The 15,118-nt window shown below is 32.6% G+C and overlaps 1 protein-coding gene across 1 annotated transcript in view; it reads right to left on the bottom strand.

Moving 5' to 3' along the window:
* MNAT1 (MNAT1 component of CDK activating kinase) overlaps positions 1-15,118 on the bottom strand; it is a 167,865-nt gene that overhangs the window by 106,923 nt on the left and 45,824 nt on the right. The window contains exons 4-6 of the mRNA XM_006185722.3: positions 9,168-9,271; positions 6,351-6,491; positions 1,739-1,864 (exon numbers count right to left, since the gene is read on the bottom strand). Coding sequence (XP_006185784.1) covers positions 1,739-1,864; positions 6,351-6,491; positions 9,168-9,271 — 371 coding nt within the window. The remainder of the gene's footprint in view (positions 1-1,738; positions 1,865-6,350; positions 6,492-9,167; positions 9,272-15,118) is intronic.

Raw genomic sequence — 15,118 nt, 5'->3', positions numbered from 1 at the left:
AGTTTTGGGGGGTTTGGGGGGGGCAGGCCTGTATTTATCCTACTTGGTGTTCTCTAAGCTCCCTGGATCTTTGGTTTGGTATCTAATGGTGATTTGGGGAAATTCTCAGTCATTATTGTTTCAAATATTTCTTCCGTTCCTTTCTCTCTTCTCCTTCTGGTATTGCCATTATATTTATGTTACACTTTTTGTAGTCAACCCACAGACCTTGGATATTCTGCTCTGGGTTTTGTTTTGTTTTATTTTGTTTTTCAGTCTTCTTCTCTTTGGTTTTCAGTTTTCAAAGATTCTATTGAGATATCTTCTTGTTCAAACTCTTTCCTCAAGCATGTCCAGTCTACTAATAAGATCTTCAAAAGCATTCTTCATTTCTGTTATAGTGTTTTATTCTCTAGCATTTCTTTTTGGTTCTTTCTTAGAATTTCCATCTGTCTGCTTACATTGCCCACCTGTTCTTGAATGTTGTCTACTTTATCCATTAGTACTCATATCACATAAATCACAATTGTTTTAAACTCCCAGTCTGATAATTCCAACATCCTGCCATATCTAAGCCTGCTTCTGATGCTTGCTCTGTCTCTTCCAACTGTATTTTCTACCTTTTAGTATATCTTATAATGTTTTTCTTTTGATAGCCAGGCACGATGCACTGGGTAAAAGGAATTACTGTAAACAGGCCTTTAGTAATGTGATAGTAGGGTGTAGGGAGTGGCAGAACAATTTGTAGCCCTATAATTAGGCTTCAGTCTCTTAGAAAGCCTGTGCTTCCGGACTGTGAACTTCACACATACCCCTCAGTCCATCTCCCTCCCCTCAGGTGGGTCAGGATGGCTAGAGTGGGCTGAAGTTGTGCATTTCCCTTCTCCAACATGGAAGACTTGAGGAGCTATAGTAGGATACTTCCCTTCACCCATGTCAGTTAGGCTCTGATAAAACTCCAGCAGGTTAGGCTCTGGTGAAATAGTTTATCCTAAGGGCAAGCCTTATTAGGAAGAACAGAATGTTCTGGCATATTTCAAAATGGTTCCTTTCCCTTTCTTCTGCCAAAAGCATGAGGAGATTTTTCTAATATTCACTAAGAGAACCTGGTAGAGACACAACAGGTAAAACACAAAAGTGTGGGGCCTCTGATGACTCGTTTCCCCTGGAGTTTCTAACTCTGAGTTGTCCACACCGAGCCTTCAAAGATTTGTCAATCAATTCAGGTGTCCCTACACCAGGACTGGTTCCCAGCAAGGCTGCTGCTCTGGTAAGCTGTGATTCACTGCATTCTCAGTTGGCCTCTCCAATTTTAAGTGCAGTGATTTGTTTTGTGATCTCTCTTCACTTACAAATCTAAGAGAAGTTGTTGATTTTTCAGTGTATTCAGGTTTTTACTTGTTGTCAGGATGAAGTGGCAACGTCTAAGCTTCTTACATGCCATACCAGAAACCAGAAGTCTGCATTTTCTCTTAAGAAATGTTTTATTATACTTCAAGCTTAAAAATGTATGTAGAATAAGAAAACACATAGAAACCCAATATCATACAGGAAACTATGTTGCATAGTTTGAAAATTATTTGTTCCTTTTCACTTTTCTCTTACACTGCACATATTCATATTTCCAGACATCCAGCCTATATCAGACACTGTTCTTAAATACCTGAACCTTTCAGTTTATCTGTAGAAATCAATATAAAACTATAAAGTGTAATCTTTGACATGTATCTTCCAAACAAGTGATTAAAATACAGCTTACCATTTTGATGCCTGTGGAAAACGTCACTGGTTTTACAGGTTTAGGTTTCTCAAGTTGCATTTCCAATTGGGTAGATCTATCTTTATGCTGAGCCAAAAGCAGAGCAACAGGGAGATCAGAGCTCTCCTGTAAGAAAAGTTAAAGTGCAACATGAAAGTTGAAAAAGGAAAAACTAAAGAGCAAAAAGTCCTTTATTTTAAAGTATGCCTTTCCATAAGCATTCTATGTTAACCTAAATATTCATTTTATGGAGAACACTTTACAAAATATTTTAACATTCCATAATAAGAAAAGGCTGTTTTAGACTCATAAATCAAAATAACCTACAAAAAAGGATTTTTATAAAATCCACATTAAAGACAATGTAATAGGGTCTTATTTCATCTAGCAAAGCCAACCAAATTTATTAAAATAAAAAAATTAGAAGCTAATCACAAAAAGAGTAGTACAAAGTACTATAACTTAGATCAGATGTTTATCTAAGACATTCTTTTTACCAGTGAATTCAGGCCAGTTTGAAATAGCTTCCCATTAGACTTCACCTGAGGCCGTTTGGAAATGATCCTTGTTCTGTTTTGCACAATGCAATGATTGTTAAATACAACCAAAAGTATATTTATTTTCTCTTTTATTGAGTTATCTTTATAAATTAAGTCTAAATTTTTTAATTAACAAAATAATAGTAAACACTTTTAGTTTCTTATACTGATATTAAATCAGAGCCTCTACACAAATCTGCACACACACATATTAACAACACAAGCAAATTATTAATTCTTATATGTAAACTGTTATTTATCCTGTTTAACATGAAGTTTCTTGTTTAAATTGCTGCAGAGCTAAGATCTAAACTAAATGAATCCAGACATTTTCCTTTCTGAGTTGTTAGTTAAATAAGAACACAGAAACACGTGCAGAGGGAAATCAGGAAGGAAGGAGATCATACACACACATACACAGACACACACTACTTTCTACATCATTATAAACAAAAATGAAGGTACAAACACAGTTTCTATCTCCTATATCAACATTACCTATGAAAACATAAGTCTTCAAATGGCCTACAAATTTTTAAAATACTACCTACCTAGAATTTAATCCTGAAAAAACTATATTAACATTTCTTAGCATGAAAGATACAGCAGTCTAATTTTCTTGCCAAATTTAACAACTCAATATTTTTAGACATAAATATGGCTAATTAATATATTTAACATACTGTTTAAAGTTATATATAGTATAGAAGAAATTCAAATAACACACCATTTATTTCAATGGCACTCTCCTAGAATAAATTTGTACCTCAAGAGTTTGTAACAGAAGTGCTTTGCAAGAGCAAATGCTACAAATATTAAAACTTTTTAAAGTAAATGGAAAAACATAAATTCTATTTACAAAATAGAACTTTATTACAGAGCAAAATCCTTGTAACCTGGCTTTAGCAATAATGAATGAATAAAATATACTATGAGAATATACTTGAATACCTCTCATATTCTACAACAAAGCATTAGTAATGCATTAGTAACAGTATTGTGAATTTCTGCAGCTATTCTAGATTTCCATTAGGAATTTTATAATAAAATGTAAAATTAAAAGAAATTTAAATGGGCTGTGGCCCCAGATATCTTTTAAAATCTTACTATCTTTTCATATATAAAAACAAAAGAAAAATTAATTTCCTTGACTAAAAAATTAAATCACTGCTTTCTAACTTATACTCTAAGTGCATTCAAATTCCATACTTGGTATTTACTCTAAAAAGTAAATGTTCTTGTGTAAAAGTAAGACAATATGTGCACTTCAAAAAAGTTGCTAATCAGTACTTTGGCCTGTTTTAATCCTGGTTTTACTTTCACATAAAAGGACTAGAATATTAAAATGTCTTAGTAAAACAGTTGAAAATTTTAAAAAATAAACATTTGAGAAATCTAAAACTAATTTTGATACTAATTTAACTTCAAATCTGCTTTACTGCGTTTTAGCACGCAAAATTTGGAGGTTGAAAATCTTTGTAAATGTTGAACTAGAAATTAGCAGGAGCTCTAACAATAACAAAAAAATAAATCTAAAGAGTAAAATAAACTATGGGAAACATACATGCTCTCAAGAATACATAACATGCAGATTCAGCCTTCCAAGTTACTTCATTCTTCTTAGCTTTTCATTTTTACCTTGAAAGTTTCTGTAACCTATATTAACTGCCCGAAGGTACAGTTTAATATTTAAAGAAATTTTAATAAGACTGCCCGTAATACTCATTAAAAGCTTTATAATGACCATTTTTAAAAGATTATTTAACTGACTTTAAGCAAGCCATCTGGCAAATAATATTCTAATAAAAATCAGCTACTGCATTTGACAGTATCAGCCCTAAACAAAATTTAAGACATAAGCTGAAGAGAATTTTCAAACAGGAATATTAAAAGATTTAATAAGTCAGTTTAAAAATCTCTTCCCAAACTGTTAAAAAATAAAATAAACTGACTTTACAGTTAGGATTAAATAAATGGACTTTTTAGACAACATTATATTACATGCTAAGCCATAACATTAGGCTTAGCATTCAGTATAATGTACAGTATAATATAATGCCAATGCTTTTTAAAAGGTTAAAAACTGACTTTCAGCACAAGGACAAAAACAGGAAAAAAAATTCTAATAAGTAGTACTTGTTCCCTAAATTAAATCTAGAGAGTAATTCTAAAATTTAAGCTTCTGTTCATATTTACAAATGCCAATGCAATCTTTCTTTATAAAATCTAGCACATGAACATTGATAGAAAAAGAAATGCAATGTATTCTTTTACTTACTTAATAAGGATTCAGGAGGATAGAAAGAAATTTAATGAATTCCTTCAACTAGCCAATAAGCACAAAATGTATGTTAACATTTTAACAAAAATTTTTTTTAATAAATATCAAAAAATTTAAGTAACAAAGAATCTTTAAAAATAAATTTGAAAATGAAAACCAGAAATTCAAATTGAATTGGTATTTTAAACCAATCTGTTGTAATTAATTGTCCTAATGAATACAGTAAATTACTAAGGATTATTTAACCACCATGTTACATGACCTAAACAGTGAAGAAAGTATGCTCAGTAATGACTTGCAGGTGAAGAAAACAGGAAGGGGGTTGGGTTCTTACAAAAACCAATATTAACTCCAGATTATACACAATGTACAACATTAGCAGTTGCAGCTCAATTGCCAACAGTAGCTCAATGAGGCAGCAAAACTTAGTACTAAAAGACTAAAGACTTTAAAGAATATGTAAGAATAATTGCTATGCAAAGCTAGCTAATCTCAAAAACTAAAAACTATTTAGATTGAACATTTTTAAAAGGTTAAAGTGTATTTTCATCTTATATCTAAGTTCTACATTTGGAATTAACTCAATTAATTGTATAGAGGAGAGCATTACTAAAGAAAACTGTGCTCCTCTTGGTGTAAAGTGATGAGAAAAAGAATCCTTCAAAAAAATAATTGTAACATGGCTCTTTACTAATTCATTCTTTAATGTTTTTAACTTCTCAGAAACTACATGCCTACAAAAATATGTAAAACACGGCACGTGTCATTTCAACTGTTAAAGCCACACCTGCCACTTAATAGTGCCAAGAAAAATAAATGGAAGTTACTAAGGTAAAACACATATTCTAGTTTAAATGCTGCTGTCCTCATTTTTAGAACCAAATTTACATTCCCCTCATACACAGTAGGTAGGCTTATGATAAGCATTTTCTGTCTAAGTCTCACTAATGCCCTTACCCTTACTTTTCTTTTACTTTCTCACCTACTTCTAATTTAAGTAATCTTGCTCTCTTTTTATTCCTTGTTATCTGGCTTAATTGCTTTTAGGGCAAAAGTACAGTAGAAAAAATATACATGTACACCTTTACCTGATCATAGAATAACAAACAGCATAACAACTAGTAGATCAAGGAGTTAAGTATGTTAACACCTCATGGAAATCAATTATATGGCCAGAAAGGGAAAAGGAAGAATGCAAAAAGTCTTTACTAGAAAGGACAATTTTCTAGCTGTGATTTCACAATAGCACACTGGTTTATAAGCATCAAATAATATATTCTCAAATCTATGAAATACTTTCAAAAATCTTAGTTATTATTACTGCTATTACCTACCAATGTTGGCTACTTGGGGAACTTAATAGCTGGAAAACACCAATACTTGCAAAACATTACCATTTCTTTCATATGTATTCTTTTTCATGAAAAAATGAAATATAGTTCTCATGGAGTAACCAGAATCACTATAAACTTCAGCATGAAGCCAAAACACTTGAAAATTAGTTAGTTATTAGAAAACCAGTATTAATCAGGAGGAAAATGCTCTGAAAATGTGTTTTAGTCAGTAAGCTTAGAAACAATCAATTAACAGTAAACTGACATGTTAGTTTTAACACTCTCTCATCTGAAAATAATGTGGATATTGACAAACTCTTTTAAAAAATAAAGGAAAAGACGATGAATATACCAGTACAAACTACAGAAATGTCATTTAAATAGCATTACCCAACATAACAGAAAAGATAAACCCTGAAGACAAATGATTTTTAATCACAATTAACATTAATACATACCAGTTCATCTAAAAAAGCCTGCTTATTCTTCCTTTTTAGAATCTGCTGCCTTTGTTCTTCTTTTTGTATAAATAGTCTTCTTTGTTCATTTTCCTGTCGTTCTACCTCTAAAGCTTCTTCCAATTCCTCCTGTTCTCGAGTCTAAAACAGAAACGTGTATATATGCCATGGAATAAATTTAGTAACCAAAATCAACCTTTATAACACACTCTGTATCTCCTTTCATGAAAGCATAAAATGTCCTAGTCACTAATTGTTTAACAGTGCAGCAATTTCACTTTGAAAGAGCTATAATTCATTTTATTTCATGTGGACATGTTATTATTAAAGAGAATAACATCTAGAACTAAACAAACACCCAAACAAAGTACATTGAACCCAGCTGCAGAACTGTGGAAACTGTGCTTAATAAGGGCTTTACTTTAGGGGATTTAACAAGGAAAACAAAACAAAACAAGAAACCCAACAAAAACAGATAATCTCTGTGCAGAACTACTGATTGAAACACTCCATGTGAAAGACCGGTTTCTTTAATAGAAACAATTTTCAGAACACATAAGTTAATGAAAAGTTATCACAGTACTTAGATTCTTCTTCCCAAGCTAAAGTAAGTTTTTCTGGTGTTAGAGTTCCAAATAGCATTCATTTAAGGTAAGTTATGAAAAACTGAGGTTATTTTCTAATAACACAACCATATAAACTTCAAGGGTCCTCTTTGTGGAGTTAAAATTTCAAAATCCAAAGCTAACATGCAGAAAAAAAAAATGAATGACAGGTCTACTCCTTCCCCTTTTATAAAGTTTCTCAGAAATATTAAATACTTCCAGGCTCTGAAATTTATTTCAACTCTAACACAGACTTAAAAGCAATATTATAACTGGTCTTTGCTCTTTAAGTCTTATAAATGAGAAATTCAATAAAATCTGAATGGCTTTATTTTAAAACTTTTGACTGTTGCTCTTGAAAATGTAATACCTTTTTTTAAATTCAACAGAATATTGAGAGTTTATGATACCTCAAGGCAAATACAGAATAGAAGGAGGGAGTATAATAGGTTTGGAGATCACTAACAAAATATGTGAATTAACAGAGTCCTCAAAGAAAAGTATATTTTTATGTAAAATAATATTCAAAACCCTCTGGTGGATTTTTTTCAATCCACACATTAGATAAACTCCCAAAAAAACAGGATTCTCAAGTAACAAGATAATTCATATGCAGTATATCCGGAAATAAGTTTAGCATTTGGTTTCCCAAAGCTAATCACCTTCCTATATTCCTCATTTCTGCTAAGTACACACCTACATCTCAATCAACTCAAGCTGAAACTTCAAAGTCACCTTTGTTTACTCCCTCTCCCCTACCTCATTTCCGTTAAATTAAATCAATTAAGTCCCATTAGCATCTCTCCCTATAAATTTACAAACCTCTATTATTGAGGTTACTATTCTAACTCAGGTACCCAGTGAAGAAGACAATTCAAACTTCATCTAGAAGGATTAGTAGGAATAAATGTAAAAATTTAGGAGATGAGATATGAGGGCTGGAAAAGTGAATTACTTGACTAGAGGTCCATAAGCAGAAAAAGACAAATTTCATAATAAAACACATAAGCAGTAAGTATGACATGTGATAGAGAGGTATACACAGAGTATAGTGGGGACAGAATTGATAAGAGTGGTAAATTCTCCTTGCAAAGATAGAAGACAGGTAGAGTTAGAAAAGATTTCATATAGAGTGTTATGGGTTGAACTTGTGCCCCGACCCTTGGCGTCATTGAAAATTCATGTATAATTTATATCCTGCCCTCTTTACTGGTAATTCCTCTATATCAGGGGTTCTGCATCCAAGGATTCAACCAACCTTGGATTGTGTGGTACCGTAGTATTTACCACTGAAAAAAGTCCGTATGTTAAGTGGACCTGCATAGTTCAAACCTGCGTTGTTCAAAGGTCAACTGTATCTATCATTATAACGTTTTTAGATAATTAGAAATTCCTACTCTAAAATAATATAACCTGTCTAAAATAAATTATTCTTTCTAATTCTTTCTAAATTATTCTTTCATTGCAACTCTCAATATTATTTCTTAGCTTAAAACTATAAATGAAAAAAGCATTCACTTGAAAAGAACAACCTTCTATTAAGCTAAACAGAGCTAATACAACAAGTTACCTGCCCATAACTATTTTGCATGTAACTTCTGATGTACCCTGAAAAGGCTACTGGACAAAGAAAGTAATTTTTATGGCACACTGATGCTCTCAGAAATGAGACACTTTTCTATGGAAGCCAGGCTGGATATGAATGGAATGGAATGTCAACTCCTTGAGAGTTTTACTGAAGGAAAGAAGTGCCTAAATGAAACACTTGAAGACTATAACAGGGAAGTCCCTCTAAATACAAGATGAAAATACAAGCTACATAATCCAAATATACCTGTATCATTTTTACCAATGATTACGAATTCCTGATAAAGTACCTCAAAAACAATTACCTGTGTTTTTCCCTGAAACTAGAAAGTCATGTTGTACTGAAGAAATGACAGCTAAATTGTTTAAGTTAGATAATTAAATCTCTGCATGCATACAATTCTTTTTCATTATAGAATATATTTTAATAATGCCACCAAAATTATTTTTACTATAGTAATATGTGTCTCGTACCTATATGCCTATTACAAATATTAGTACTTTGGGCCTAAATTTCAGCTAAATTCTTTATAAATATAACTAGTTTTAGAAAAAGACAGCTTTTTAAAGGATCGTGTTTAAGTACTCATTTCCAATACAAAAGAAGAAAATACTAGCAACCAACCAGCTTTAACTTATTTTTCTGAATGACATCTTTGTTTTCCTTTTGGTATATCTCCATTTTCTTTTTGGTGTTGTCCAAATCCACATTGTTGGTCAAGTTGAAAACTGCATCAGAAAGGAAACACTGACATGAAACACAGTTTTAACTTAAATCTTGAGTAGGAAATAAAACCAAATATTCATCACAGTGACTTCTTAATTCATCAGGCTGTCATTCCTAACAGCTCTATTTGTATCTTTTTACTAACTACCTATTTTAGAGACTAGCTCTTGCTCAACAACTATGTTTTCTGAATCAAATATAAGGAAAGACTGTCAGACTATCACAGACTATCTAAAGATGTGAATCACCCCAAAAACCTAAGATATATGCTTGCCATAATCACATTAGATTTGATTTTTATAGTGTCCGTTCTAACTTTAAAAGCATAAAAAAGATTGCTTAGATTTTTTTTAAATAAAGTAAGCCTGGGATCTACTACACTGGTCAGAATCAATATTGAAAAGAACCTATGCTCCAGAAACAAAAATTATCCAAAGGAATAAAAAATATTATCAAACAAAAACAGGTTTTATTCTGATCTTCAACATGGCTAGCAACAACCTTGAATCATTTCCAATACAGTCAGATCTGGAAAAGTCTGAAATATTTAAGAGCTGAAACTTAGAGAAGGTAAAGGATAATATGGCACCAAAACTTAAGATTGAAATAATTTAGTAAGAGAAGCCACTGAGACATGTTTAGATAGGTGATAAATTTTCAGAGAGTTAGAATTGTCTTTTTATAATTCCAACTTAAAATAATTTGAATTATACATGTCTTACTCCCTTCTAAGTTTACTTATATAAATCAAAAGGTTGTTATAAATACTTTGAACAACAACAAAAAAAACTCTTTTGGTATATATAAATTCATATTTTAAAGTACCACCCCACTACCTTACCCCTTTCAGTGTTTGTATCAGCCTGTCTAAAGAAGGATCCATATCATTAACTTTCCTGTTCCATAATTCAATTCAGATCTCCCTTGGCTTCCTCTGTAATTTCTGTCCAACCATTATTAGCCCTTCTATACCTTCTCCAATTACTTGCTGCTGCTTCCTCCAGCTTATCCTATAAACAGGTTTGATCTACCCTAAATAACTGCTCTACTTCGTGTTTCTACAGATTTCTTTCCCATCTCACTGCTTCCTTTAGCTAATAACCATTTCAAATAGTTCTTAAACTTTTGCATTATAGAGGCCTATAAGAACTGAAAAGTAATATTGAAAGCTCAGCGGAGGCATATCTGTTTTGTTGAGTAAGGCCATCGAACATACTTAAAAATCCAATCTAATCCATAGTTTTATTTTTATCTCCTCAAAGGGCCAATTTATTTCAGAGCATCAGTTAATCATAATCATTGTTGAAAATTCAAGCTAATTTAAGTAAGTAGAAAAAAGAAGCAATATTCAATTATATTATATACAATTTTAAAACTGAAAGAAATGAGAGAAAATGAGAAACAATAGCCCACTAGCTATTTCTCCAACTTTTTTACCACAAAGTAGAAAAGAAAATAATAACAGTAGTAAATCAAGGAATCTGTCTAGGATGCAATATAGGGCATTCCCCATAAATTACACACTCGCCTAGACACAAAACAGTCAGAGAAGGAAATAAACCAAACTAGCAATAGCCCTCAGAAAGGCAACTGTGATCTAGTAGTTAATATAGTCTGACTCCACTATCCTTGCCAACCACTCACAATTTACTCCCTGTACTTAACAGCCATCCACTGAGCCACCAAATCTGATAAACTTTCACAACCTCTACCACCCTCAACATCTATGCCCACTTAACAATTTTGATCACTTTTTTTTCCTTAGCACTTCCTTCGTTTCACTAATTTGTTAACATGTTCTCCTCCCTTCCTCCTACCACTCTAACTATTCACTCTTGCTTCCATCTTTGCCTCTTCTTGCTCTCTAAGTAAATCTATAAAATTCTGGCTTTTGCCCTCTTTCCTCCCTCTATGTTCTTTGGGTAATCTCATCATTTCCCACAGTTTCAACCAAAGAAATGCTAGGAAAAGCTGACACTACCTCAAAGTACATTCTAGAAAACCTAACACATAATCATCTCCCAATCTGCTCCTCCTTGTTAATTCTTTACCTGTAAATGATACGACTGTCACGCTACGACACCTCATTCATCTGACACACTCTTTTGTACTCCATAAACACCAGCTGCCAAATACTACAGATTCTACCACCAAAATCTCTTTAAAACTACCCTTATTTTCAATGTACCCTGCCAATACACCAAGCCAGGATCTTACTTCTCCCTGGATGATTTATAATCTCTGACTTAATTTCTCATCTCCAGAATCTTTGCCTCTTTCCCTATATCCTAATCCCATCCATATTATACACTGCTGCCAGACTAATATTTTTGAAGTATACCTCAAATCACCTTCTACCTCCACCACCCTACAGTCCTCTCTCACCCCCTCTGCTTTCCCCCTTTTACTAGAGAAAAAAGAAAAATCAAACACTTTTAGAATTCAGAATCCTTCACAATTTGGTTATAACTACTTTCATCTCCCCTTAATAAAGACATATTTTAAAATTAGACAGCTCTGCATTTCCCAAATGTCCTACATTTCCTGCTGCATTTCCTTTAATCATACCATTGCCTAGAATGCCTGGTCCCTCTTTTTAACTATTGAAAATATACCCAATCTTCAAATGTCTACCCAAATATTACCTTTCCCATGAAGTTCTCCCTAATTCCCCTAACTAGAAATAACTTCCTTATAAATGTTGAAAACATTATTTACAGATAATGTAAAAATCCCTTTCTACTCTACACAACACGTACACACATACACAGCATTCTTTATTTTGCATTTCACCTTGCACTCAAAGATCATATTTTATACAATCTCTGTATCATCCAGACATAAGGGAAAGAAGAAAGGAAAGGAGAAAAGGATTATTGATCATTTATTACATTCCCAACACTATGGTGTTGTGAGCACCCAAAAGAACTTTCTGTTTTCAAAAACTAACACTCATTGGGGAGATCACCCCTACAACACACAAAATTGAAGTAATAATAGAAGACATGATCAAGTAATAATAGGGGAAAACTAAAAGTATCTTTGTTTCACTCATTAAATAATATTTAGTATTATGCTGGTTGTTGAATAAATATTTATTAAAGGAATAAATTACCCTTCCTTTTAACAAACTCAGCTACCAATTAACCCTTCTAAAACCCTTCTTCTGATTATGTCATTAAGTCATTGAGTCACTCAGTTGACTCACTGTTTCTGCATCCACAATGCTTTGAAAAAAATCTAACCTCACTTCTTACATTACTTTTTCCCCTGCTTTGTGAGTTTTACAGATTCCTCAGAGCCTCTTTGAGAACCAAGGGAAAGAGAGATTAAGCAATCCAACCAGAGTAGCTTTCCTTCATTTGTCTTCTTGAAGTGATCTCCTTCTCAAAATTCTGCTTAAACATTACACTCTGTAGTGTATATGTGTGTGTGTGTGTGTGTGTGTGTGTGTGTGTGTTTAGTATCTATGAAACATCTCACAACACCTATAAAATATGTATGACAGGCACTATGTCTAGCATTTGACCTAATTACATTATTTAATCCTCCTAATAATCTTATGAGATATATAAAGTACTACGATCATTCACACTTTACTGATAAGGTTTAAAGACATTAAATAACTACATCCAAGGCATACAACTAGTAAGTGTTGAAACCAGGATTTTAATCTAGGCTGATTCCAAAGCCTGACTTTTACCTACAGTGCTAGTTTTATTGCTTCTCTCCATACCTGAAAACCACTACTAGCCCAGTTCAGCTATTCTCTGCATCTAACTGTACAGGCCCCACACCTTTCTATCACCATATCTGTGATCAAACTGCTGCCAGAGGACCCATCTTAGTACCAGCCTCAATCCAGAACAATTGTGAACAGCCATAACTGGCCACCCTTCTATAGCCAACTTAATCATCAGCTTTTCTTTATAACTCACTCTGCAGGTATAAATCCCCTACATTTCTCTATTCCTGAATGCTCACAACAGATTACCTAATATAATTCTGGTGGCACTAACCCACTTTCTACCCTGTATAATTATTTTCAACGTACGTACCAACCATACCTATTTGACCTAATAGTGTGTTCCCTGAGGGCAGATTCTAGAACTGATTCATCTCTATCACTCCTACCATTTAAATAAATTTCCACTACATATCCATTAGAACGGCCAAAATCCAGTACACTGATGACATCAAATACTGGCAAGGATGTAGAGCAACAGGAATTCTCATATACTACAGCGGGAATGCAAAATGGCACAGCACTTTGGAAGACAGTTTGATAGTTTCTTATAAACAAAATATACTTTTACCATACAATCCAGCCACTGCACTCCTTGGTATTCATCCAAAGGAGTTAAAAACTATGTCCACACAAAAGCCTGGATATGAGTGTTTATAGCAGCTTTATTCGTAACTGCTAAAACATGCAAGCAATCAAGATGTCCTTTGAGTAGTTTGAATAGTTTAAGTAGATAAATAAACTGTGGTATATCCAGACAATAGGATATTATTCAGCACCAAAAAAAAATTAATAATAATAATATTAAAAATAATAAGCTATGAAACCATGAAAAGAGATGGAGGAAACTGAAATGCATATTACTAGGTGAAAGAAGCCAATTTTGCGAAGGTTACATACTGTATGTTTCCAGTTATATTTTGCCTCTGCAAAAGGCAAAACTATGGACAGTAAAAAGACCAGTAGTTGCCAAGGGTTGGGGAGAAGAAGGGACAAATAGGAAGAACACAGAGGAGTTTTAGGATGGTGAAATTCTTCTGTATAATACTACAATGGTGGATACATGCCATTAGACATTTATCCAAATCCATAAAATGTACAACACCAAGAGTAAATCCTAATATAAACTATGGGCTTCAGGAGATAATATGTCAATGCAGGTTCATTGATTATAACAAATTTATCACTTGGGTGGGGTATGCTGATAGTGGGGGAGTCTGGCACAAGGGGTATGTAGGAACTCTCTGTCGTTTCCACTTAATTTTTTTGTGAATCTAAGACTGCTCTAAAAAATAAAGTCTATAAGAAAAGGAACTTCTCATCCTGTAAGAGCTCAAGAAATGCTTGTTGAATCATTACAAGAGGAAAAAAATAAATAAACTAATATTGGGGGTGGGGGGGATAGATAAAACAGGTAAAAAGGATTAAGAGGTACAAACTTCCAGTTTAAAATAAGTCATAAGTCATGATGATGTGATAAACAAATAGGGAATATAGTCAATAATGTTGTAACTATTTTCTATAGTGATGAATGGAAACTGGTCTTATTGTGGTGATCATTTCATTAACACATAAAAATACTGAATCACTACGTTGTACACCTGAAACTAATATAACACTGTATGTTAATTATAACTCAATAAAAAGTAAAATAACAAATAAACCAATGCTAATATTTATAATTATCTTTATAAGTATAGATTTAATTAAAATGATGTTTATAATTACAGAACAGAGTTATACAGAATGGCAAAGTAAGCAGATGTGAAACTACAGGAACAAATAATCTTTGTTTCTTACGGTATGAATCTACCAACAAGTAAAAGTAATCAAATTGATATCCTACGTTGAACTCTACTAAAATGTTTAAAGCAGTTAAAAAAAAACTTTATCAGCAGCCTAGACAATAAACTATTGATTTAAACTCCCCATTAAATAGAACCTAGAAACAGTAAAGTTAAATTCTAAGTGAAATTTATGTTTATATACAATTCCTTTTTTTAATGCTTGTTAAAACTTTATGATGAATTCCAATGAAACTAAAACAACCAATTTGTTTACTTCATTTTTTAATTTAGAAAGCAAAGGTAATAGCAATATAATA

The sequence above is a fragment of the Camelus ferus genome, chromosome 6, assembly GCF_009834535.1.
Source record: "Camelus ferus isolate YT-003-E chromosome 6, BCGSAC_Cfer_1.0, whole genome shotgun sequence".
In the NCBI taxonomy this organism is placed as follows: Eukaryota; Metazoa; Chordata; class Mammalia; order Artiodactyla; family Camelidae; genus Camelus; species Camelus ferus.
The sequence above is the reverse complement of the archived record's forward strand: the minus strand, read 5'-3'. Positions and strand labels throughout refer to the sequence as shown.